Here is a 27,026-nt window from a genome sequence, read left to right on the forward strand (position 1 = left end):
CGCGTACAATCTTATGTATAGTCTTCGCCAAGTCTCTTGGTGACGCGTCCGTGCGCGTTCCTCGACGACAGCAGCCACCGGTTACTGACGGGAAACCTCCCCGACGTCCCTTTTAACCCCTTCGTTTCGCTTTGCTCGCCGGTTCCCTGCCTGTCTGAGGTATTTCTATTCTGCGAGATGCTTGTGTACAATTAATAAAAATAGTCGCTAATTGCGTGTCAATTAAAAAATAGCAGCATCGACGGCTGGCAGGTGGTTCTGAAAAGACTCTCGCTGGCGTTAACTGGAATCCCTCGAATTTGTTCGACGAGTCGAGTCGCGAAGACACGGCGTAACTGTGGAACGTTCCTTCTACCAGGATCACTTCTCCATTCAGGATGAATGCTGTTCAAAATTTCCATAAAAATTCTCTAACGTTCAGTTTAGACGAGACCCGTTTCCTTCCATGTAACATCTCGTGCGATTTTTAACGCGACGATACACGGGACACGCATCTTGCCCCATCCTGCTTTCCCAAGTTCAGTGGGCGACGCTTGGATACGTCTACGTGTGCACCGCATCACGTTCATTCTTTACTCTAAATTGCGCGTTCTTCCCTCGATGGAGAGGACACCGTCCAAACGCGACTCTACGATCTCGCGTCCTCCACGTGCGCGATCGTCGTTGAGTAAAAAGTGTTCGAAAGAAGATCGACTCCCGTCTACCTTACCGCTTAACACGCTCCGTGCTGACGCTCGAGAACTAGATAAGAAAACTACCGCAGAAGCTTCGTACGACCCCGTGGAGGGTTCCGCTTCCTCGTCTTAACCTCATCTACAAGTTACATTTCGACGTTTCGATTACTTACATCTAATTACTTGGACACCTGACCGATCACAACGCGACTACGCCCGCTGCGTTGTCGCACGACGGCGATCAGCACCGAGAGCGTTAAAACAGGAGGTCGAAGAACGCGTGGAAGAGGCTCGAAAGTAGTAGCGTTGGCTCAGCTGTCTCGATATCTCGTGAAACGTTCCCACGCCAGCGGAGCTGTCTTTTCACCGCCATCTCCAATCACGCGCGATCATTGTCGATCGAACGACCAAAGCGTCCTGGAAAAATAAACTTTCGCACACACGAAACTCTCTTTCTCTCTCTCCCTCCCTTCCTCGTACGATTTCTGTGTTAACGTTTCGTGTGTTGGCCGTGGGCGAAACGAGAGGTAAAAGGGGTTAAACCTCGACGACGATCGTTTCCCGTTAGCGGTACGAGGCCGTGTCCAGGGTAGTCCGTCGACGACGAGCCGGATCCAGTCGCGGATGTGGCGGCGGTTGAAAGGGCGGTTGTTCTTCGTCTCGCAGCGAGCTGGTTCACTTGGGCACGCGGTAGTAGCGCAACACCAGGTAGCCCAGGGTGCGAAACACGACCAGGAACGCCAGGAGGACGGCGGTGTTCGCCCAGAGCGGAAGACCGGAACCCCTTGAGCCGCCCTGGCTCTCCAGGATCGCTGACACTGGTATCGTCGTCGAGTTCCTGCACTCCGTGAATTTGCTTGGCTGCGAGCATCTGCGATTTGAAACGGAGAACGTGTGTGTTTGCGATTTTAAATTGAAAATACCATCTCGCGAGATTCAAGCACGGCCGCGAAGCGAGTCAACGTCGAGAGTTCGTCGATTCGCTTCGTAACCGGAGTTCCTTGTTCTTACTCGCGAGTATATTATCGGACGATCTCGTTCTCCATCCGTCCTCCGCGTTCTTATGCTGAAACCGGAGGGAGCGACCTCGACTGATCCGATTAACGCGTTCTCGCGCGGATCGTTGAATAGAATATGACATCGGATCGGGGAATTTCAGGCTCGCCAAAGTGCTTGGCTTCGAGGCGGTTAGACTTTGGACAGTGAATGATGCATACACGGTGTCACGGTTGAGCCTCGTCCGTCATTTATACCCGACGTTTCTTTAATGCAATTAAGCAGCGCGAGCAGCCAGCGGGAAGTCGATTCTCGGCTTAGACCGCCGGCGTTTTAACCTGTCCGACGGATTCGAGTAATTCATTTTGCAACGATGGACCGTCTGCTCGCGTCGCTGGAAAAAGTGCGACGTCGGAAAAGTTCGGAGAAGAGGCTGCTTCGCAGGCAAATTTCATAGACTTAATTGCAATTATCGCGGAGATATCGTATATATACGTTGGTTCCTGGATTTTCTATTATTAACCCATATTCTTCAATTATAAACTCATTTTTCGAACAAGAGAAAAACATAGTGCCACACGAATATGTTTGAAAAATTTGTAAAATAAGAGTATACTCGTTAAACTAAAGTGAGAAAAGAAACGAGAATCAGGAGTTCAATTTGAATGCCATGGTAACGCGGTAACACGCGATAATTGCAACTACGATCTTCGATACGCGTTGCGAAATCTCCACGACGGGTTAACGACACTCACTTCTGCCTCGTTCGCGATTCGTAATTATCTACGCACGATTGAACGATTCTCTTCACTTACGTGATCGGCTCGCCGACGCCAAATTCCAGGATCTGCATGTTCTGATACGCGTAGTGGACCATGCTCGCGTATCTGGCCCAGGCGAGCCACGGAGGTACAGCCGTCGCCAGGTAACCCCCGAGCAGTTGCGTCGCGAGGGTGTAGAGCGCGGACGCGGTTATGCTCACCTGGAGGTCCAAACAGCACGCGCCAACGAAGAATCCCACGCTCTGAAATCATCGATCCGACGGTCTCGTTCGATCAGACCGATCCGAGAAACCGATTCGCTCGTGTCGGGCACAATCGACTTGCCAGAGCTCGATCATCGCTAATTTTACGGGGATCGATCGCGGACAAGCGCATTGTGAAACGCGCGGGTTTGCTCGTTCCTCGTTTCCGTCAATAGGTAGGTGGTTTTGAAAGTAAATCGCGGCCGCGTTTCAAGCTGTTACACGGCTCGCTGTTCACCGTAGGTGGACAGAGAATCGCCGCCATTCATGTGTACCAGTGATTCAGTGAAAGCGGAAATTCAATTTCACTTGCAAATTTCTAATCAATCCCGTTGGAATTTTAAATATTAAACATTTACGCTTCGTAATAATAAAAAAAATGCTAAGTAGAGGCGATCGAAGTTTTAAAAAGCGTAGGAAAGGGGTATAATCGAATCGATCTGGTACTACTTGCTAGAGTTTACGGGTGAATCAGAAATGGAGGAAATGAGACGTTCTATGTGAACAGAAAAGGGAAGGCGATGGACGTACCTGCGCGACGACAGTGTTGAGTAACAGGAACGCCAGCAGGGTGATGAAAACTGCCGGACTGTGGAAGCCCAACATCGGGTAACTAATGATATGGTAGACCGCGGGCAGCGTGATCGTAAGCGGCAGCTCGCCGACCATTTTCGCCAGGTAATAGGCCGAGAGCCGATACGATCCTGACAGCCGCTCCTTGTTGATAACCTCGCGTTCTGGAGGAACTGGAACAGAAGTTTCGTTCTCGTTAATTCGCGCGAACGTCCGCGTGGGAACATGGTTAGCTTCGATCGCGTCGCAAAGTCCGCTCGCTGAAACCTGTAACGTAGTTTCGCGCTTATTTAAAAAAAAAAAAAAAACTATCAGAAAAAGTAAGAAACAATATTCTTTCTCGATCCCCAAATAAAGAGCAAGAGACCAACGAAATTAACAGAAGGAATTAGAGGCCCCTCCTAAACTGGCCTAACCAAGACCTTCGAAAGCTAATCAACCCCAAAAGAATCAATGTTACCCTCGAGAAAACAAACTCTCATCCCCAATAGGCTGACGAAGTAACCAAGAAGCTTCTTCTAACCTAAGCTAACAAAAAAAATCCAAAGTCGAACCTTCGAAACTTATCAACCCCAAGAGAATTGATCTTCTAATAGAAAAAATCGTGGAAAGAAAAAAAGAAATAAATTAAGAAAACGAACTTTCACCCCCTCCAAGAGAAGAACCGTGAAGCAAGCAAAAGTAAGAAGAAGCGACTAGAAGCTTCTCCTCGAAGGCAGAAGGCGCTAGAACGGGGGATGAACCACGGACAGGATAGAAGAAGACGATTCGAGGGGTGGCGGGAAGCGAAGCGAACGTTCAAAGTCAGTTTTACAGCTTGTCACGCGAGCAACGTTCCTTTCTCTCGGCTCTGTTTTCGAAGCTGCAGTCGTTTCACTTTCTGGCTGCGGGGGATGAGGGTCGTCGACTGTAAAACAGCGCGCGCACGGCGACCACGGCTCTACGTCAGAGAGTTATGCGCCTCCTGAAATAGTCCCGCGCCTATTAACTCTTCCGTTTTATCGTTTACTGCCCTTTGTTCCCGGCGATTTGTCACCTTTGTACGGCCGCGCGTCTGTTCTCGTCGGCTAGGTGGCCGGATAGAGATCTTTACTGCGTTTTTCGCCGGCAGAAAAGGGTTTGGCCGCGATGAGAATGACCGAGGACGAGTCATCCGTTAATTCCCGTCGAGATTAGATTGCGATTTTCTGGCTGGTAGCGCTCGGCTCGATAATGAATGCGGTTTCGCTGATTCGTTCGTGGTCCCTCAAAGCCTATCTCGAACTGTTCGACGCTTTAACGCGGGTGCTGGAATTTTTACGAGTCTGTCGGGTCGGTATGCTTTCGATAAAAAAAGAAACGAGGACGTTGCAATTAATGGTGAATGGGAAAAATTAGATGCTTGCAATTTTTCATGCAAATAATTAATATAATGGGGCTCGCTGAACTCTCGATTTCATTAGAACTTATACCTTTGGGGAACATCGCTCTCTTCTGTAACAATATAACCAACACTCTGTCTTCGAAAAAATAACCATTGTACAGAGCCTTCCATATTTCTCCATCCAACTTTACAGTCCCACAGAACAGCAGAGAACACGTCGCTCGTCCCATTACTCACCCCTAACGTTTCCAACCCACGCACGATCGAACCTCGAGAAAAGAATAGCAAAAAAAAAAAAAGAAAGGAGGAAAGAAAGAGATGGACGTCGCCTCGATTCACTTGGCCAACGAACTTCTAACCCACCCGCCACCCGGGTGCATCGCAATTTTCCAGTCTGAAACCCGTCACGGTCATTTCGAGCACGACAAAAGGGCCTCAATTACCGTGCCGGATGGTAAGTGGGTCACGGCGCGACCTACATACTAACGTTCTTGATTGACCGTTCCTCTGGTCCTTTGCAAATCTTAGCGATGAAAAAAAAAGTGCCGGCTGAATGGCCCGGGCAGAACATCACGTCGTCCCCGGTCAATTAACCAATCTACCTCGTATCTGGCTCTCTGTGCGCGCGCGTTGCGCAACTGGCCCGCGACCGCGGCCACCTGAAAAACTTTCCATCGGTGCCCCTTTTCCGTTCCTCTGCTATCGTCGATTCGAGGGTTCCGTCTGGGGAAACTTGCCGGACGAGAGGGCGAGTTAAGGAGTTCTCGCAGGAGTTCGATAAAAAAGTTTGGGTGTTCCTGAGGGTTGGTAGCGGAGTTCGTCTCGGTCGACTGTTCTCCAGACGCTTTCGTCACGCTTGTTTCAATTAATCGAAAGAAAAAAGATTTAGCGGTAGAAGTATTGTTTGTTCTATTTGTTTCGTGAATTATTCGAAGACGCGCGACTGTTTAATTTTCGCGACGAACGATCTGTTTTGGATGATTGATCGATGGTGGTCCTTCGCGAGAGTGAGTTCGTTAATGGTACCGTTGGAACGAGTATTCTTGGGCGTCGCCGGATGGTTGTCGTAAACCGTTGGCTCATATTTTGAAATCGTTCCATCTTTCTAAGAATTCAGATCAAAGTTTGAAAGGGGATGAATGACTTACAACTGGAGAGCGCACCAAAGTGCGCGAACAGCATCCAGTACGTGGTGCTGAAGAACATCCAGCCTTGGATGTCGTGAAGTGCTGCTTCGGTTCTGGGAAGCCTTAGCCACAACAGTCCAGCGAGCAAGCCGAGGGCTATCGTTTGCAGCCAATTCAGACGAGACAGCATTCGTGGCCGTGCCTCTTGAAAGTTCCTTTCTGATAATACCTGGAACAATCCAGCGCGTGCTTGCGTCTTAAACGTGCCAATAAATAATTCAATCGTCAGGCATTCATTTCAATCGAAACGTTCGAGCTTTCAAATTTTATCAAGGTAGCTGAAATTCAACTACCATTAAAAAACAAAAACAGACAAAAATTCTTAACTTTAATAAAAAAGTAGCAAATTTTCTCTAAGAAAAGAAAGATCGAATAGATCGCGAAATGACCTGAAAAACCAAATACCACAAAGAACTAATCAAACATCAGCGTAATCGCGTTTATCTAGTTAATGCTGCGCAATCTTATCTGCAAACTTAAACCAGAAACGCGGGACTGAAATCGTCCGAGTCGAAGTCGAAGTTACACAAATTCAGTTTGCTCGAACAACAGACGATTAGTCGGATGGAATCGAGACGACAAAGCGGGGGTGGGTCCAGCGTTCGAGACGAGCTTTTCGCGTTCGTCGAACGAGACACGCTGGTGGCTCGTCCGCGCGACTCGAGCCGTGCAATTTCGCCTTTAACCTGGTTATTAAACCGACGGCGGACGACAGAGACGCGGGCTGCCCCCGGTTGGCGAGCGCAATGTCACAACGCAAGGTTGCCCGCTACACCTCTTTGGCGCAGCTCAATTATATCAGCCGGCCGTGAGGAAATAGAACGCGAAGTTTCACAATGCTGCTTCCGAAGGCCTCTTTTAAATTGCAACTGTACGCGGAGCCGCTTAACCGTGTAACGAGCCACCGGCTCGATATCGTTAATTACTCAATTAAACGGGAGATCGACCGGATCCATCGACCCGAGCGTATCGCGTACAAAGAGAGCTGGCCGCGCCTGCCATTCTAATCGGCGTCTTTTTTCTAAACCCGCTCCCGGTAGCTTGCGTTCAAACTACGCGCGATTTGTTCTCAGAATTTTTTTTATTCCTCATCAGAATCGATTTGGACCAACTGTTTCAAGCGAGTGATTAATATCAAATTTTCTGGATCGACGGATTATTAAATTATTCAAACGGAACACTGCGTGCGTGATTGAAATTAATTTAGCACGTTGAATGCCATGGGAGTCACGGGTGATCGATACTTAATCTAGTGATAGCAATATGAATAGAAATACATGATTGGAATTAAAACTACCTTAGTTACTGCGACACAATTTCTTAGAAAATAATTTTACTTACGCATAAAGTACAGTACCTATCGCGCACGCGTTACGCATAATGAAAAGTTCGTATTAGCGCCGCGAGCAATCCACATAAAATTAGCGTGGCGTTCGACGTGTTAATTGAACTAATCAGTTGAATCGATGCGATAAATTATTTTGCAGACAGGTTCAGTTCTTGCGATCGAAACGTGCATCGCGATGGAAACGTGGAGCGCGTGTACAGAGGGGGTAGATGGAACTCTCAGCGACCGTCGATCGAGTCGAAAACGATGCCCAGAATGGCATCGAGGGAAAATAGTTGAAACGGGTAAAAGTGATGCAAGTGGCGAGAGATGCGCTCGAGCAAAGTCCCGCCACGCCGAACGAGCATACCGGTCGCGGTAATTATCCGGATATGGCGAATCGCGTAAACGCGACCCAGTTCTCTTTTCTGCGCGGCGCGATCCTCTTTCGCGACGCGCCTCTCTCTTACTTTTATCTTCTCGCGCCTCTTATCCGAACCGTTAGATCCTTTTTCTTTCTTCTCGAGGTTAATAACACCTCGTATTAGACGCGAGACATTTTTCAGAACGATCTTGCCTTACTCGATCGTAGAATACTTTTACGAAACTTTGTAGACGCGCGAGATATTTGGGGGGTGGTTTCTTATGTTCGCCACAAGAAGGTTCAACGTGTCTCTCGCGAGTCTTCGTTTGTCTGTCCAAGTTCTAATTTAATCTCGTAACTATTGCTAGGCCATAACTTCAACTTTAAAAAAGGAAACATTATTTTCTTTCCTTCCTTCCCTTTTCTCCCTGGCTCGCAATCGGGAATTTTCGAAATTGTTTCAGATGCGTTCCGTGATAAAAGCACCGCGATAAGTTAAGGAAAGGAACGAATAAGAGAAATGCGAGGGGCGCCTTGAATCTAATCTGGAATGCGTTACACCTAGCCAGAGAGATAAGCGTCGAGGACTCGCGACACGAATTTAACGATCCCGTTTAAACTTGGATCCTGATGTCATTCTCATTTCCATCCCTATTATATATAGCGCGTGCCAGATAACTCATCGAAATTTTCATATTACTATTTGCATGCTCTATTAAGCGCGCAATGCGATCGAACTGTTTGATCTCTCCTTCATCGGACTATGACCGATTCTCTCTCGCTAGTTGCAATTAACTCCGACCGTTCGTTACCGTTTAATGATTTCTTTCGTCCAAACATTGTGACACTGTCGTTTTTGCTTCGCCTCATTCTCTCCCCTGAATCGAAAATACCGCTGCGTTTCCAGCTGTTTCTTTTTCGTTTCGTTTTTCAACGACGATAAGTTTTCTCAGCCTCGCGAACCGTGAATGCCACCGCTAATAATCGGTTCGCGGCTTCGATTGCAGCTGTTGCAATTTTTTCAATTAAACACTAGCTCCCTGCTGTCGTCGCGGATGAAAATTTTCCACGAGACAGTCCACAGTTTCTATGAAAATAAAATTGCGATAAGTGACCAGGTCCATTTCAACTCGATTTCCTCCGCTTTGTCATTTAAAAAAAAAAAAAAAAAAGGGGGAAGCTTCCTCTTATCGTGGCTCGTGAATTATTCAACGCGACGCGAAAGGACTTTTCCATATACCAGTCGGATGCCCGTGGAACACTCTGCATACTGCAGCCTCAGCGTCTAACCGCTGGAACGTCCGCAAAATGGTACTCACTTTGAATTGCGACCAGAAACTGGTGGGCCACTGCCAGGCGTAGTCGTCGTCCGCGGAACTGGCACTGCTGCTGGCATGGCTTTGTGTATCCAACCACAGTGTACGACCTTCGTCTTCCTTCACTGTAAATCATCGACGGAACGAAGGGGGTTAGAGAAGCTTCGTTCCTCTCTCGACGTTTCCCATCAGGAAACGTCACATAAAAAGAAAACCAGCGAGTAAAGAGGCAGCAAAAACGAGCGGGGTATCGCGTGAAAACTTCGAGCAAGAAGAAAAAGTAAACAGAAAAGGTTCCACGCTCGACCCTTGATTTATACGAACGCCTCGATAATCGATTCTCCCTTAAAATTAAGATCCAAGATATTTTTCGACTACCTCTACAATATAAGAAGAGAATGCAGATCGCGAAACGTGCAACAGCGCATACGTTACTCTACAGAATATTAACACGTCGAATAAGTTCGCCTGAAGGGGGTTGCGCCTTTTCAAAAGCTATTATTAAACTCATTCGGGATTTGAAACAAAGTCGATACTATTCTCACGATACACAATTGGCCGGATGAAATACAACCAGCCCAGTCGGGGCTAATAATAATTTCGCAGGGAGAAGGGTTGCGAGGCGCCGTATAAATCAAGAGCGTGCATGGTGAAAAGTATTCCGCGGGAAAAATCCCGATTTCTATATACCGCTTGGCGATCGTAATTTATAATGCGCGTAAATAAAGAGCAGAAACGCTCGGCTGGCTCGGTTTCTCTCTGTTCGCGGCGCGCCTGCCGGCGATCGTTCGCCGTTCGACCTTTGATTGCTCGCGGAACGAGGAGGAGGCGGCCGAAAGAATCATCCCCCTCGACCAGGCCACGCTTCCAACCGCGAGAAAATACCCTGTGCGTTGTTCCGCGGACGTCCATTTATAAACCGTTAATCAATCGACGCCTGAGGAAATATTCGGTCGAGCGAGATACCCGTATCGCCCAGCGAACGATTGTCGACTACAATGATCCGCATTCATCGAGGGGATCGCGCAGAACGCTTTCACGGAACACGTGTTTACTCCGCGGCATTATGTCACGCGTGAATCTCGCGTTTAACCGAGCGTTCGACTCGATCAGGTTTTAGTTGAGCTTCCGGTTGAACGAATTGGGTGGTTTGTTGGGGGGCGGGGGTTGAGACCAATCACAGCCACGTGTCTTGTAAATTTCTCGAAGCAGTTCTCTGAGAGGTTCTTCATTCCTTTTTCTCACCTTATTCGTGTAACTATTATGTTATACATTATGTAACTATAAATTGAAGTTTTTGATAAATTTCTAGAAGAGACGAGAAGTAGACACGTTGCGCCGTAAGTGGATGGAACCCCTCGAACGTTCGCGGCAGGAGATTTAAACGAGCGGACAGGAAACGATGGGAGAATTTCGCGATGGCGACACCGTTCACTGGTCGTGCAATACCGTTGTGGCTGATGTGGTGCTCGTGATAATGGATCAGATGGTCGCAGAGCGGATGCTGGCTGGGATTGTACTCCGGGCGAAGTTCCGGCGGGCAGTCAGGTCCCTGTCTCGCGTTCCTCGCCGCGGCCACGATGCGCTCACGAACCTCCTCTGGCCCCTTTATTTGCTCCACTGGAACAGTTCGAACGGAACCGTGAGACCACCGACTTTAACGCTGCCGTGTGGAGTGCACGATTGCATTTAACTTTCACGTTTGAAAAGTCTATCCTTTCGTGTGAAACGTTAGTCGAATTTATGAAAAATCTATCTAAACTGAAAGCTCAAATTTACTTTAGTACTGTTAAACAATCGTCGAACTTGTACGCTGTTCTGCGATAAGAAAAATTTGGGATACACTGAGACACACATTTAATGCGATAAGTGTGATGATTATCATTTGTATGGCTATTAAAGATATAAAGGATCAAAGGAGAAAAGAAGGAATGACCGTTTCCGTGGTACGATCACTTACGTATAAAATCAGCGGGGTTATAGTGCGGCAGCAATGTGAGTCCTATCGTGGAGAAAAACCTGCCAATATTCGTGGTGGGGCCGAAATAGGCCACCTGGCCGCGACTCAACAGCAGTATCTTGTTGAAGCTGTGGAACATCCTGGAGCTAGGCTGATGCACGGTCACCACGATACTTTTCCCTTCTTGTTCGGCGTATTTCTTCAATCGTGATATCAACGCCTGTGCAGAGTGCGAGTCCAGCCCGCTCGTGGGTTCCTGCACAGCCATACACGTCTTATATTCCTCTTCACATACTTTCGAAAGGAATCACAGGAAGTGGCAAAGGAATTTTTCATTTTCATTCTTTTCAAGAATTGGCTCGCGTTCGATTTTATCGTACAAATCTGTTGCTTCGGAACGAACAGTAAAGTAGCATTAAATTATCGAATTCAGATGGAAGAATTTACTTAATCAGCTACCCCGACGCGATTCTCGCAATTTCAACGATCAAAGAAAATTATGTTCGCGCGAATTATCGAGAAACAACAATTAAAAGTATTCAATTGTATCACGAAAAATTATTTTAGAAAATCCCACGAGCATAATTCTAGCCAAGTTGACGAGCAACGCGGAGGAACTCACATCGAGCAACATCAGCGAGGGATTGGTGAGCAGCTCGCAGGCTATGCTCGTCCTCTTCTTCTCGCCGCCAGACAGTCCTCGTTTCGTGTAATCTCCGATAACTAAAAAGGAAAATAAAATAAGGAAACACAGTTACACAGGCGTCTCCTATATACGCGGAACCGAGTCTTTGGCCCGGCATTATCTCGCGGTGGTAATTAATTGACGCTAATTGGCGGTCTTAGCGGCGCTCTTCCGGCGCGGTGCGGCGGTGGACACCTTAATTCGCGTGGAAAGATACGAGGACGACGGCGCCGGTTAAAAATACGCCGCTCGAAATAATTGGGATGCAAGGTGCGCGATATTCTGAAAGCGTTTCGCGCCTCCTGTATACAGGGTGTCTCTGATCGATCCGACGGTGCAGCCACAAGGTGGACTCGGTTCTAGATTCGCGACAGAATTCTTTTATCGTCTCGAGTTGCACGAACGAAACGATTCACGTGGATAGATATATGATATCTTTTGTTTAGAAAAGATTTTGCAATTACTTGGGAAAGGATAACGCGTGAAACGGATTTGCACGAGTAAATTCCCTTGAATTCTATTGCTTCATCCGCCATCGATATCTCTAATTTGATCATTTTTATAAGATAATAAAGTATTATTTGGATAATGCAACGATTGTTTTTAAACGCCGTTGCGACTGCTAATGGTAATAATTTATTATGCATGATTAATCGCAAAACGATTTAATGTAATTCATTTGATCGTCGGGTAGGTCCTTTTCCTAATTTGTTCCACGTCAAAAGAAATAATCGAGTTCTTTATTGCTTCTATTTCCACCTCTTTCAGTTCGAGAACCATCGAGACTCGATACGAACTGGGAATATCGGATTAATTTCTAAAACGAAATTAATGAAAATTCTCGTCCCGCCGGTTTCAGCGATTGAAAATAAAATTGTTTCATCCGTCTGATCGAGTCGCTGATGAAACGGTTCAAAATTGAATTACGGACGCGAAAAATCTGTGCGGCGTGCTCGCGCAACGAATGAAATTCGAATTTATTCCCAGTTCGATTTGAATGAAAAAGAAGGTTTGATCGATGGCGTTGGAACGCGTCGTAGGAAACAAAAAATAAATAAAAACAGTTGTTTTTTGTATCGTTACACGAAACATTGTTCGCTGCTATCGAATAAACGCGACACTCTCGTTATCGCTTTTTGCGAGTATTCCTCAGCTACCTCTCACTTTTTCGTTGATCCAGCAATAACGATGAAACGATACGATGCCCTGTATTTTTCGTATTCCAAATGCTTATTCGACAACCGAATTTTGTTCGATTAAGTTTCAGACCTGCTCGTTTAACTTCGACTTTGAAACTAGAGTCTTAACTTTACACACAGAGTTTTGTTCTTCTGGTTAACAGAAAATGGTACCGCAGCGTGTAGTCTTGACGAGAAATCGAAGAAAATCCTTGATACCGTGGGAAAGAAATTTTCCTCTCATTTGAATTGCAAAGTCTGTCGCCAGGGGATTTCTACTTGCGAATCTACAGTCCTTTAGGAATATCCAGCGACCACGTTCCGTTAGATTTTGCTGCCGATTATACAACCACCGATTTCCGTGAAACTCGTAGCTAAATAGAAAATTCATAAACGTCTGACTCGTCCAACACCGTCTGCGCAAGTCCTCGACAGTTTAGGAAACGTTCGAACCGCGTGTTCTTTACACGCAAATTATCCACAAAAAAGCAAATCGAGAAACGCGATTACCAATTTTATACTAAAAAATGCAATTTCCAATTTTTTAATTGCAGAACTATCGACTGTCTTAATTGGAAACGTTCGAGAAACCATCAATTTACTTGCTGTGATATCCTCACCACGGTAATATTATTTCCTTATTTTACAAGGTACCGAATCGGGTCAGACCGCAATTCGATTTTCCGCGAACACGTAACTTCCGTCGAGTCGGCTGGGCGCGAAGTAAATCTTTGGACGACTTCAAAGAGTTTCGAAGGACCGTACGACGGTAAAACGATCGCAGTTCCCGAAACGGTGGGAATCCGTGGCGCGGCCAAAACGATCCGGTGCTCGTTTACGATGGAAGGTGGATGAGTTACGATCGCGGAAATCGTCGATCAGAATCGCGTCGGCAACAACGACGCGCACGGGGGGCCGCTGCCATCGGACCGTAGAGAGTTAGCTGGCTGGTTTCTTGCCGGTGGAAGTCGTAAATCGTCACTGGCTCCTCGTTCGAGGTCCATAAACAAATTACAAGCGAATTTACACGACTGCGACGCGAGAGATCGTCCCAGTTTCGTTGGCCAGCGCCAGGCGGTTTGATCCTTCGAGACGCTCGTGACCGGAAGTGGAGAATCGGACCGATCTAACTAAACTTCGCGCGCGTCATTCCTTCACGCGGAAGAACGGAATCGATGAGAAAGTTTGCGTAGATTTCGAGCGTCGATCGAAGCGAGGAATCGTTAAAAATCGAGACAGTCCTGATTAACTTTCTCGCGAAGGGATAAGAACGACGAAGGTTCAGTTTACTGGAAGACCATCTCGCGTAGCGTTGCTCGATCAGATCGAGCGGTGCAGTTTCGCGCTTAAGGTGACTGCAGGTTCGCAGGAGGGCACGTCGATCGTGTTCGATCTATACTCACTGGTGTCTTGGCAGGCGGCGAGGTCGAGGACCTCGATGATGTGGTCCACGCACTGCATCTTCTGGGAGTGCGAGAACGTGTCCGGAAGCCTGAGCCTCGCCTGGTACTGAAACACACGAAGGAGGAAGAGGGTGAGACGATCCAGCTGCGAATAAGAACGGGAAGAAAAATGTGTGACGACAGAAAAAGGGGGAATGTGAGATCGTATAAATGAATGAAGAGTGAGAGAAACGGGTGGAAGATCGGGTCGCGCGTATCATGGCGGAGCTGACGGAAAGCTGGTAGGCCGCCTTTTAACCCAAGCCACGGCCCCGTTTACGCATTAAACAGCAATGTAAGCAAAAGCCAGCGGCGTGGACGTGCATTTCCGTTTCGTAACATCGAGGCCACTTTGTGTCTATTATTACCATCCGACACGTATCCCCGGGGATGCACCGGTCCCGCTCGTAATCGCGATCGTTAAATCAATTACGATAACGCGCGGCGGCCGTCGCACTCTTGCAAAACTAACCGACGCCACCATTTTTTTTTTTTTTTTGGTCCACCCGGATCTGCGAGCGTCTGCTGGCTCTTTCACCGGTTTGCATAATTCTCTTTTGCGAGAACAGTCGCGATAAGCTTCGAATTTTCGTAGTTCCAAGCCGATTTTGGTTCCGTTTACAAAAGAAAGTTAATTGGCAATAATTGAAATCGAATGAGACGAACTGATTTCAGTTTCAGGGATCGCTTGATCGTTTTCATTAGTTCTGCTTTGCAAGTCGACGGCGTTTCTTACTTTTTTTCTGTTTTTTTCCTTGTCGCACGGGGTACACGGGTTTCGAAACGAGGCAGAGAACACACGAATTACATAATGCAGGAACTGCGAACGTTGCAGCGCGAAAGAGGAAGCTCCGTGTCGCGGTGGTAACGAGCCACACCTTTGTCGTTCGACGTCCACCGCTAGGAACGGGTCACCATCGGGCTTACGCGACTCCGCACGTACCGCGGTGGACTTTCCTCGCCTCGGAACGTGTTCACGTGCGTTCGATAATTCGGGGACCAAAGGGAAACGCACGGTCACTGACGCCTCTGGAATTCCGTAGTGAACGTCCGCTAAAATTTATCTACCGCTGCACCAGGGAACTTGCGAAAACCTGGGGAACCAACATGGCGGCCAACTCCGCGGCGTTCTCCGATATAATCCTGCGTCGCGAGGATCTTTCGTCGCGTAGTCTTCAAACTAGCCGCGAAATAAAATGATTAGCGAACTAGCGAAATTCGTGAAATAAGAAAGAACAATTTCCAAGATATCCTACTTTGGAATTGCGATTTCAATTTCCTCGAGTTCCATCGTTTCGTTGCGATCTCGAATATGCGGCGCCTATAAAATGGCCGCTTTGAACGAATGAATATCATCTTAGGATTACTTAAGGTATGGAAGACCTCAAGTAACGATCACACAGCGTTTCAATTACCATTCTTTTCATGTTAATCTCGATACGATGGATCGATGGTGGTAGGGAAGAGAAAAAGAAACAAATTGGAGCGCGATTTAAATATTTACATCGGAATCGCGCGTAGGCACAACAGAACTCATAAATATCGTATATTAACAAGGGAAACGCGTAAGGAGTCACTTGAATATGATAGAAAGGCATTCGAGTATGAATTGAAATGCACCGCGAACGATTTCCAGGCTCGTAGCGTTAGCATTAACAATAAGTAGGCTCAATCGTGTACCCAGGGCCCTCTGACTCATATATTTCTGCTCGGATGGAGGCGTGGAATCGGCCGGGCTGGACGCTTCAGCACGCTGCGGGCTTTTAAAATTCTATTACGCGGCTGATTAATAGTTCCACTTAATCATACGACGAAGGTATGCGCGACTATAATAAAACGGGCTGATAATAGCTTTCGACGCGGTTGGTTAACTTAAATCAATGTAAAGCAGCCAATTAAACGGCCCATTGTTTCCTAGCCGGCTAGTTGAAATTCCGCACGAACGTACCCATTAAGCGGCTTAATGAAAGGAAATTCGATTCTCGTCACTGGACGATAGCCGATCCCGTGGCGCCGTGTTACGCGGACTGCACCTTTATCGCAGCCCGCTGCGTTTACGCCGACGAGTCGAGATCCGCGGTGCCTCGAACGAGCCTCTTTCGACTCACGCTTCGATCACCCCGTCGAAATCTAATTAACAAAACCGCTGATCAATAGCTGAACGGTAACGATGGAAGAGGAACCACGCTCCGCCATTTCTCCGAATAAAAACATTCAAAAGATCAAACTAAAAACAAGAATTTTAATGATATCGATAAAGAAGGTTGCGTTTCATTTCCAATTATCTCTCTACTAACAGAAATCGCCTTGATTACGTATTTTTCGTTCGAAATAAATCGATAAAAGTATCTCGATACAATGGTTCCAGCTGCGCTTCCGTTCTCCAGTCACGTTCCACCTGCAGCTCGACGGAAACCGCATTAATAACAACAAACGCCCATCTCTGCGCGGTCTACGGGAAAGTATAACGAACGTGTATCTCGATAAGAGTGCGTTCCATCTGTGGAGACGCGTGTCAGTTCACGACGAGGCGGCGGATGATCGTGTGCACGCGGCTTAAAGGGGGATCTCGCCGCGGTCGACACACCCTACAGGCTACCGCCGTGGCGGCCCAACGCGGATAGACGTGCCATTTTCTCGACGACCGAGACTCCGTTACACAAGAGGATCCGTTATGCGGAGAGAGAAAGTGCCTGCCGACGATATTTCGCTGCGGGTATAGCGGTCGTCTCTCGGCCAGCAGGAAACTGGACTGCTCCAGAACGGGGCGCGACCGTGAAACGTCATCTCCGCTGGCTCGAGCTACTATTCGACGATCGTCGCGCGATATCGACTTGTCTGTGCGCGTTTTCGTTTTACAATCGACCACAGTTTTGAATCGTCAACACCTTTCTCTCTGTACGAATGCTAACAGGCGATCGATAACGAAGCACTTGATTAGATGCTGGCGGACTCTTCCTTTCTTCGACTCTGGTCAATTTTTCGAGCCAGTTGCATCGATATATGAAGCATTCCGTGGAAAAAGGTTAAAGACGCGCAGGAAACGCCGAGCAGCGGCTAGTTTCCGTGAAACAGCGGCGACGTGCCGATCATCACGGCCACCGCTGAGAAAAGGGAAAGCGAGACCACCGTACGATTCGTGGAATCGCTGCTCGTTAAATGTACCGCGTTCATTCGATGAATGTCGATTATGAAGACAGTTCGAGGCGTTCACGGGACTCCGGCGGTCTGGTCTGATTTCTCGAGTAACGAGGGAAACGGGGTTAACTGAGTGGGATTGTCGATCTTTAACCCTCGGGACGAGGAAAGGTGGCCAGGGTGAGGGAAAAGGAGGGAAAGAGCGAAATGGAAAAGCCGCCGCGTGGATCGAGCTGAGAATCCAGCGGGCGAAGCAACGGAGCGAAGCAAAACATAGACAGCGCGGTCGAGAAAGGAGACCAGCGACGCTGTAAGAAGGGACGTCGAAAGTGGACGTAAAGGCGCGTCCATAAGTGCGCGATGACAGAAAGGCCAGCGTGGCGAGAGAAAGGGAGCGAGAAGAGATACGATACCGCGAAGAAAACAACGCTGCGGCTGACGATGGCAGAGAGGAAAAGGAAGAGAGGGAGAGAGAGAGAGAAAGGATGGAGGGAAGCGAGGGCAGCGGGTTGGTTTGGCGTATTATGCACGTAGAGACGGCGCCGAATGTTTTTGAAACACGTAAGACACGCGCCGCTCGGTTCACTGACCGAGTTATGACGTCACCGGCGACTATCCTTCCCTCTCGTTCTCCTTCTATATACGCCACCCTCTATTTGTCACGGGGCACAACCGCGCTGCCCCCCTTGCGGCAATTGGGAGAGGCCAACGTCCCGGTGGATCGGTTCGTTTCGTGTGCGACACGTGTTGCGAAGGTATGAACCCCACGTGTGAACGTTCCTTCGACACGCACGATGGGTCCTTCCCAGGTCCTTCGTCTTTCGTTTCGAGTAACCCCGTTCGACGGTCCCTTTTCCATTTTAAACGTGCTTACACAATGTTCCTTGTATCTGTTACACCGTTAAGATTAAAATTATGTAGCTTTTATTAGTTTCTTTCGTACCCCCTCTACAAGCAAAGCCATCGCGAATTTATATTTCCTATTTTGTGGCGGAAGTGCATCCTTCTAACGCTGTATCGCAGGTTAGAAATACTTGCGATCCTCGAGGGGATGATCGTGACGAATAAACGAGCGGGTGAGTGTCGAAGTGAGACAACCTGAAATCGCGAGATCCGTATGAAAAATGCGAGAATCCCTGGTAAAGAGGAGAGCACGCTCTGTCGATGGCAGGCGAAGGATTAAACGCGAGCGTTCAAGCCTGCGTTCAATTTCCGGCTGAATGGCAACGAGGACGGGCTTTAAATCCAGGAAAATGCAACGCGCACGGCTCGACACAGCTCTTGGCTTTCGGCCGGCATTCCGCGCGTTCCCGCGCGCTAGGTGTCCGCCTAATTTGCTCGCGCGGCCCTTCATAAATTTCCCACGGAACTTGGCAACCACGCGGCCCACGATTTTCCCGGGAAACGAGGAAACTCCGCGAAGCAGAACCTCGCCAGGCGTTTCCTATTTCGCTGCTGGGGGAGAACCTCCTGGTCTGGAGCTGGCTGGCCATGTCTGGCCGTTTCTACTTGCGCCTAGGGACGCGGGGAATTTACGAGACCCTCTGTGCCACACGCTACCCTATTCATTATTGCTATACTCTATTCTTTATTCAGTTTTCAATTAACCTGCTTGCACTCTCTTTCTCTCTCTCTTTCTCTGTTTTTATTAAAGTACAAATCGTCTTCCTCGTGCCAAAGCCACGAAATTTGCTTTCTTGGTTGAGAAAGCAAAGCGCGTGCGTAGATACTTTTGTATCGTTTGGGAAGTACGCGTCTCGATGTTTGAGATCGTCGTGTAATTAATGATACGAAAAGAGATGAGGTACAGATTTTGTGTTATCCGCGAAATGTTTATAATTCCAACGTGGTTGTAACGTGAAATGGGAATTCGGATCCGCGTATTAATGGGAAGGATGAGTGGCTCGAATTATTTGGCACTTCTAGCATGAGATATCGTGTAATTTGTGATTTGGCAGAGTGCTGATAGTCCGTTCGTGTGCTCGACGAATTAAATTCACGGCGAAGAATTTGGGTAATTGAGAGCGGGAGTCGTTCCTGCCTGTCTCGATATTAAAATATATAAAAAGCACGCGAGCCACTCAATTACTCTACGTAAATATTAACCCAATAATGCGATAACGAAGCGATTATTAATTTAATTTTCTTCCATAATGCAAACGTAGATTAATCGTATTTCGTTGGATTTTATCGAACGAATAACTCCTACCCGTTGCTAATTGTAATAACGTGGTCAGACATCGAATTCCGTTCGGAATTTATCGGGCCAATATCTGTTCAGCTATCGTTGCCACGCGGAACGATCGTAACGGAAGAATGGGCCGGCACCTTTTCCCCGATGGTGTTCATAGATGCAAATTCGATGAGTTTTACGACAGGGATTGGCCTCGTTTAATGGGAAGCCGTTCCATCGGCTTTATCGTCCGATGGAGTGATCGCGCGAATTTATCGGTCCGCAACATTATTATGTATAGAAGAAAACATTTAGGCTTTTGCCATTCGACGCGATCGGTTTTATGGGAACTGCTCGTTTTACGAGAAAATATTTTGCGCGTTCTGTGCTACGAACACAACGTATATAAAATATAAAACATCGTTTTTTCCTTTAATTCTTTCTCACGCGCCCCATAAAACGATCGTAAACGTATCGACAGCTATTTCTACCTTTGTAATTTTTTGCACGGGACAAAAAATTTTTACTACCAAACGAAATTGATTAAATCGCTAAATCGTATCGTATTTCGCATTTATAATCGTGAATGCTTCTCGTCGCCCTCTTTGAATCCATTTATTGGTCTTCAAGAAAAGTATCCAATTTCTCAATGTGAAAACATATCATTTGAGCAGAGGAAAAATTAAATAAAAAACTTACCTCGAGGGTCTGCCTCAACGTGAGATCGGGAAAGAAAACGTCCTGTTGCTGGACGTAGCAGATTCTTCTGCGCCATCTTTTTGTCAGCCTTTCACGATTCAGCCAGATTTCACCCCCGTCCAAGCCTACTCGGCCTGACAGGCAGTTCAGTAACGTCGTTTTGCCGCAACCTGTTCGAACACCATGAAAAAATCTTCAATCTGAACAACTCACTTCTTCCATCTAGATATCAGCAGTCTTTTAAAAATACTTCCACCCTTCGCATACAACAAATATCAGAACCCACCCCCCTAGGCTTGAAACGACAGATTTTCCAACAACCGACCCATTAAAAAAAAAAAAAAGTAAAGTACCGCGTGCTGATAACTGAGAAGATCCTGGTACAGATCGTAGACGAGATCGCGATTAAAGTCGATGGTAACTCGCAGGATCCTCTCATTCACGAGAGGAGAAGTCTCCGAAAGCCGCGGCTAGTCTCGAGGATAGTAAAATTTATTCGCAGAATCGCGGTCGTTCCCTGCGGGAAGATATACGGCGGCGGACGTGGAAACACGAACGGTCGCGTTCGGTTCAAACCGGCGACGTTAACGACAAACCGTGAAACGGCACGGCGCGCGGATGATTTGTACGCGCGTAGCCGCGCGCGAGTTTCGCGGCTTGTTAAACGGATATCAAGGAGGGATATATACCGGGTAAGAATCCCGCGATAAATATCGCCCGCAGCCGGCCGCTGGCGCTCGCGATACCTCGTTACTGGCGCGATACGCGAGCACGCCGCGCTTGTCGCGGTTAAACATAGAAGGGCCGTCGTCAATTTTCCCTTTGGATCGCGATCGGCCGCTCGATTCGACTCGTCGCGCGAATCGAAACGTTCTTACACCTTTCGTTGCCTGCGCCTCTCGTTTCACTCGTTTCCAACTACCCCTCGATTGGCTTCGATTGGTTCTTTGCGCTCGCGCGTCTCCTCCGAGGAGACATCGATCAGAGGGATGAAATTATCCTGCAAGCTTCTCGAGAGATCCAAGATTTCTAGTGAAACTTAAGACTCGAGTAAATCATTTTAATAGTAATTTAAATAATTTAATTATCCAGTCGAGACTTCGTTAAGATATGTTTAACACCTTTGGCAAAATTTGAGAAATTTGAGCCACTGATTTAGACTCGAATGTATACCAATGCAGAACCGTTTGAATAAAACGTGGAATAATTCGAAGTCGTTAACTCGAGTCTCACGCATCGCGCCGCATAACTTAGCCCCGTTAACCGAAGAGTAGAGTGCGGCTAGAAAGATGCGCCTAAGTGTCTCTCGACATAAGTCCCAGGCGGAGCAAGTGCCAAAACGTCCGCCGCGCGGCTGTTCAACTCTTAATTCCGCGCGCGCGCGGCGGATAAATCCCCGCGGCTAAGTCATCGTTGACGATGAGCGTTGGTGAACGCGGCGAACGGGTCCCATGCGTGGCGAACGTTCCCAAATAGATTACCAGGGGGGGTCAAGCAACGAGTTTGCGAGGGCGGAACGGGCGAACCGTAGGAGGAGGCCGCGAAATAAACGAGTGACGCAAACCGCCGCGAAATTGGCTGAACGGGCGGGGCACGGAAACCCGATCGGGTCGCGAGGTTCGCGGGCGAAACGGTCAATTAGCGTGAACGAGCCGAACGAGGCGCCGTTCCAAAAAATTGCGATGATCGCTCGCGAGCCGCGTCATCGACCGCCATTACTCGTTCAACGAGGGTGGACGAGGGGAAAGAGAAAGAAAAAAAAAAAAAAAAAATAGTGCCGTACGTGAGAACGAATAACGTGTGACTCTCTGCTCGCGACACGCGTTCCAATTGGTTTTTCTTGGTCGGGTCCATCTCTGACTTGAATTTTGAATTCGTTTCAATTGGAGTTAAATGGCGTGAGACACGGCGACGGCTTTCGGTTCTACGTTTGGAAAGTCGGAAATAATCTTGAGTGCGAATTTGACAATGAATCGACGAAGTGAAATTGATAATTTAGTAATTAAAATAAAGAAACAGGTATCAGCCAACGATTCGTTTGTATTCTCGATGAACCAGCTCAAGAAAAGAATCACCTCGAACGAACTGTGTCCATCGATCGATCTCTAAATCAATCCCACCGCGAGCGATTCGAGCCCTCCGTGCAATCTGTCGCGAGATTAAGGGATTACCAGCCGGATAGGGATGGAAACGAGTAGGGGGATGGTTCTTAATTTCGCGAATCGATCGAGGCTGTTTAAATAGCCGCGCTAGTTACCTGATGGGCCCATGATGGCCAAAAGCTCGCCTGGTTTGACAACGCCCGAGACATCTCGGAGGAGGACTCGTTTCTCCTTGACCACCTGCAACCCCCGGAAGATTAGCTGCACCGGACGAGAATCCAGCGGGTACACCAACTGCAACGCTGAGCTTTCCACTCTGCAACAAACGAGGAACGGTTGCGGATGTATTCTTTCGTTCGTTTCCCTTGGGAAAAGGGGATTCTCTTTGTCGGCTTTCGAGCGGGAAATTAGTGCCGCGCCTCCTTTCAGGGGTTAGATTTGCGGCTGCTGATGAGACCGGAGAAAGGATAGAGGCGAGTTCGCGAAAGGAGCTTTAATTAGCGTCTCTTCTATTTTCATGCGCCTCTTGACGATTTTTCCTGTCTTTCGTATAATATAATGTTCTCATGCAAAATGTATTCACGTGCACTTTTAACGCGTATGAAGATCTGTAGTTAGAACGGTATTAAAAAGGGTAACTTTATACTATTGGCTGTTATTTACAGCAAATGTGCGATACAATAAATGGATGACAGTTTTTTTAAAGGAAACATGTTCCGTTTCGAAAATTGTGGGGGCGAAGATGTTACTGGTAATATCGAAAGCAGTGGAATTCCAGCTGTTCGAGCAACCAGCTGACAAATACCCGGCTTCGTAATAAGAATGACGTCCCATCGGAGCTATTTCGCGACAGCAATTAAGATGGACACGCGTTACGCCACGAATCAGACCGCGTCAAACAAGATCTGGCTCGCTTTCAAATGAAATTTCCTCCCGACTCATTCCTCATCCTGTACCTCTCTCTTTCTCTCCCTCTCTCTCTCTCTCTCTCTCTCTCTCTCTCTCTCTCATCTCCCCCAATCTACTTCTAATCGCTATCATTAATAACAATGAGACTTTGGCCATCTCGTCGAAAAAAAAAAATATATATACAATATATCAATTAAGAACAACAACGTGATCGAAACAAGAATTCAGTTTCTTTCATTCGTTTTCAATGGAAACGTCGTCGACGAGGGGAGCACGAGGCGGCGCAAAAACGAGGATCGACCAGTCGCGTTCGGCAAAAAGTTCGTTTCGCAACATGTCGCGATGTTCGTGGAAGAGAAAGGCAAGAAAGAGGCTTAGAAAGACGCGTTTGAACAGCTGTGCTTCTGGCGGTCCTCTGATAAAAACCGCCTTCGACGCGAAATTGATTATGCCGGGCCTGTACTGGCAAAGCAGTTGGAACGAGCGTTCGAAGGAAGCATCCAAGTCATTCCTCTCGAACGAAACAAGCCTCGAATCAAATTTCATACGTAACACACACACACACGCACACACACCATTACACAGAATACCAAATAAAAAACACGAAAACTATTCAACTCTCTTTGATACAGCTTAGCCTCTACGTTCTCCAAAATGGCGGCCCTCCAATTCTATTTCGACAAACCCAACCCTCTCCATCTTAACGGAACCCAACCTATCGTACTCGCGAAAGAAACGTAAAATGTGTGTTAATTAACGCCTACGTCTGCGATTGCAAAAGTATCCCATTAGCGATCGATTGCATAAGGCGAGAGGTTAACGAACGGTTCGAACCACCGCGTCGTACGCTACGGAGAGACAAATGGCGATGGCTCAGCGTGGGGGAGGCTCGATAATTATCCCCGTTGACCGTAAGATCGGGAATTATTTCGTTTTTATCGCGATTACCAACACGGAAGAGTTTACGATCGTCGTTGGTGAACGACGCTGGCGAACGACGCGCGGTATCGATTTCGCAAGGCTCTCTCGCCGGTACGATCCGAGCCGCGGTGGAGAAAATGGGAAAGATCAAAGAGGAACGATCGCGCGCTCGTTTCTCCCGATTAAAAAGCATCGCGCGGTTACGGGAAACAAATTGCGCGGCCCTCGTATTAATCTCAATTACGCTGTCAAACCCGCGTAGCGTAACGGTCGCGCGGGGGCAAAAATTCAATTTCGATCGGGACGACGTCGGTAGCGAAAAAAAGCGGACGGTTGCGGGGCGCACGATCGACGTTTCTTTGATTAAAAATTCTTCCCGGTTACTTTAGACGACGGCTCTTATTACAGTTCCTCCCGATGATATATTGCCGCGAGTAATTTTAATGGCCGCGAGAATTAATATCGTTTCAGATCGAGCGCGCGACAGAATCGACGAACACGCGGGCGAAACTGAGGAAAATTGTATATTTCGAATTGCCTTTTAAACGCACGATCGAATGAAATTAAAGGGTGGAGATTGTTGGGCATTTTTAGAAATTCAATTTCCGTCAGTTGCGGTGGGAAATTTAAACGCGTAAATAAACCGTACGAGAGAAATGGCGCAGAGAGAGAGAGAGAGAGAGGAGATAATCTCGAAGGGTTAGATTGTTCCGTGGCAAGATTTTCGAGACGATTCAATGGTAGTCCCTTTCGATGAAATAGTTAAGAGCAAAGGGGAAATCGCGCTTCTATTCGGGGCAATCTCGATCGCTTTACGGGGATTCCTTTCGATGCAAAATTACTTGGAAGCGAGTTGGACGATCTCGAGGATGAGAAAGCGTGTAACTCGGGTCAAAATTCTTCCGGCGAGAGAGCAGTCGAAACTTTCCTCGCGTCAACTTGGATCGTTTCGAAATCTTAAGTGGTCTCCACCGACGAATTTAATTAGCTTTTCATTGCAAACCTACGGTCTCCACGAGTCCCCCATAATTCTTCTTTAAATATCAAATTAATTAATCATGTTGATCATTCCAAGTAACCTCGTTCCCTTTTTCAAACTGGCAAATAAATCTCCCGCATAAAAATCCCATCTGGCTGTACGCATTACTTTTGGTACCAATTTCGACGACTCCAATGGACCCATTTCCCGAGTAAGAAGAAAATTTGAAAAAAAAACATGCATAATATAGAAACAAAAAATAGCAGAATGCTCAAATTCTCATCGATGAAGGTGCCATTTTTTCTAACAAAATTCAGAAATCATTTTTCAACGCGAATACTGCAACGAGATCTCTTTCGATACAGATTCCAGTAGTCCTGATCGTGAACATCATTTTGCAAACTGATTTTTGAATCGCGCAACGGGAACCAGGACGTCGTAGAAATCTCGCGCGAAACGAGAAACGGGGCAGCTTTCGATCGGTTCGATCAGCTTTCAGTGGATGTTTTGCGAGCAGGGCTGGGAGAACGGTTTCAGGCAAGGCCGTTCGAAAGCTGCGCTATCATAGACGGGCCTCAGGTGAGAGAATGAACTCCGCGCGTCGATTAAACGCGGCGAGGAGGACATCCTCGCCCGCCCAGGACCATATACGTGGAATCAATCTCGCGCGGACTTTCCAATGGAGTTTCCAACGAGAACGGGAAAGCCTCCTCTCGTAAGAGGGAAGTGAATCGTTATGCCACGATTCTGACATTTTTTTCCTTTTTTTTCTTTAAGATATTATACAGGATCGGTTGTACAATTGAAACGAACGTATCGACGTAAATGTCTCTGTCTATTAACGTCCAATGCTTGGGATCGTAGACTCAAACGATGTCCTCTGATTTTTAAGTGGACTTTTATTTTTTTACTAAACACTTTCAGACTATTTATATAACACAGAGCGAATAATTTTGTTACGTTGTCTCTAAGTTTACCTTGTACAGTATTTGTATAATATTCTACCAACAATTTATATACTATTTTCGTCAAAGGTATATTACAAGTACTCCTTCGATGATATCCTCGCGATACTTTTCACGTTCTAAAACGAGAGCTCGTAACAACAGATAACAACTTTTCGTCTCGCAGTATTCACTTTACGCGATACTACATCGTACTACTTTTTACGAACCACGAAATGCGAATACCTCTGAGTCGATCGCTTACGACGAAGAAGAAAAGTAAGCTCGAAACGCGAACGCGGTTTAATCGGAGATCGCCTCGAGTGAAAGCATCTCTCCGCGACGAGGGTATAATCTCTAATCAACAAAACGGATACTCTGCGTTATGCGTACGCAGATGGAAGCGCAACCGTTGCTCGTGATAGCGAAAAAGCCGCTGCCAGGTAACCCGAGTGTTTCCTGGTAAACACGAAAGAATGCGACTAGAATTTACACCTGCGCCAGATGGAATTTCAGTTGCGAGACAAATGCTTGCGGATTCGCAGGCATTTGGGGGTGCCTCGCGTAGACGCGTCGACGACCACCCTTCGTTCGCCTCGATTAGGGGTTGGAGACGTTGGAACGTTCGATGAAAATCCAGTTGGCGATTGATTACGATTTTTTAAACGTCTGGAAATAGCTGACGCAGTTACCATGTTATTAACAAAGACGTTGGAATTGATGGTACGATCTGTGACGGGGACAGAATCCACGTGCTGATACGCGTTCCATCGCGAAAAGGTCAAAGATTCCTCGTGAATGGCGGAAAATCTGAATCGGTGTTGAATTTCATCGACGGTTCACGAAATGTAACGCAATATAACGGTTGGTTCGTGTTATCTGCTTTGGTACGTCTGACTAATTGAAAAATTTTTGTTCGTCGTTAGCGTAGTTGAAGGTTGCGAAATTCGAATGTTTAATAAAGAGATGGATGTATATCAATTAATTATGCCATCGTGGCATTTTAAGTAAAGTATGTTCGCGGTCTATGGAATGGCGTTTATCTCACGATCTCGTCATTTTAATTTATCGC

The 27,026-nt window shown here is 47.2% G+C and overlaps 1 protein-coding gene across 1 annotated transcript in view; it reads right to left on the bottom strand.

The window, feature by feature from the left end:
• Positions 1–1,169: 1,169 nt before the first annotated feature.
• E23 (ABC transporter G family member E23) overlaps positions 1,170–27,026 on the bottom strand; it is a 159,734-nt gene continuing 133,877 nt past the window's right edge. Inside the window, exons 2-12 of the mRNA XM_076899472.1 lie at positions 22,357–22,517; positions 20,100–20,269; positions 14,051–14,156; positions 11,407–11,507; positions 10,785–11,040; positions 10,274–10,444; positions 8,828–8,949; positions 5,779–5,986; positions 3,226–3,440; positions 2,486–2,694; positions 1,170–1,545 (exon numbers count right to left, since the gene is read on the bottom strand). Coding sequence (XP_076755587.1) covers positions 1,350–1,545; positions 2,486–2,694; positions 3,226–3,440; positions 5,779–5,986; positions 8,828–8,949; positions 10,274–10,444; positions 10,785–11,040; positions 11,407–11,507; positions 14,051–14,156; positions 20,100–20,269; positions 22,357–22,517 — 1,915 coding nt within the window. The 3' untranslated portion in view covers positions 1,170–1,349. The remainder of the gene's footprint in view (positions 1,546–2,485; positions 2,695–3,225; positions 3,441–5,778; positions 5,987–8,827; positions 8,950–10,273; positions 10,445–10,784; positions 11,041–11,406; positions 11,508–14,050; positions 14,157–20,099; positions 20,270–22,356; positions 22,518–27,026) is intronic.

The sequence above is a fragment of the Xylocopa sonorina genome, chromosome 8, assembly GCF_050948175.1.
Source record: "Xylocopa sonorina isolate GNS202 chromosome 8, iyXylSono1_principal, whole genome shotgun sequence".
NCBI classification, from domain to species: Eukaryota; Metazoa; Arthropoda; class Insecta; order Hymenoptera; family Apidae; genus Xylocopa; species Xylocopa sonorina.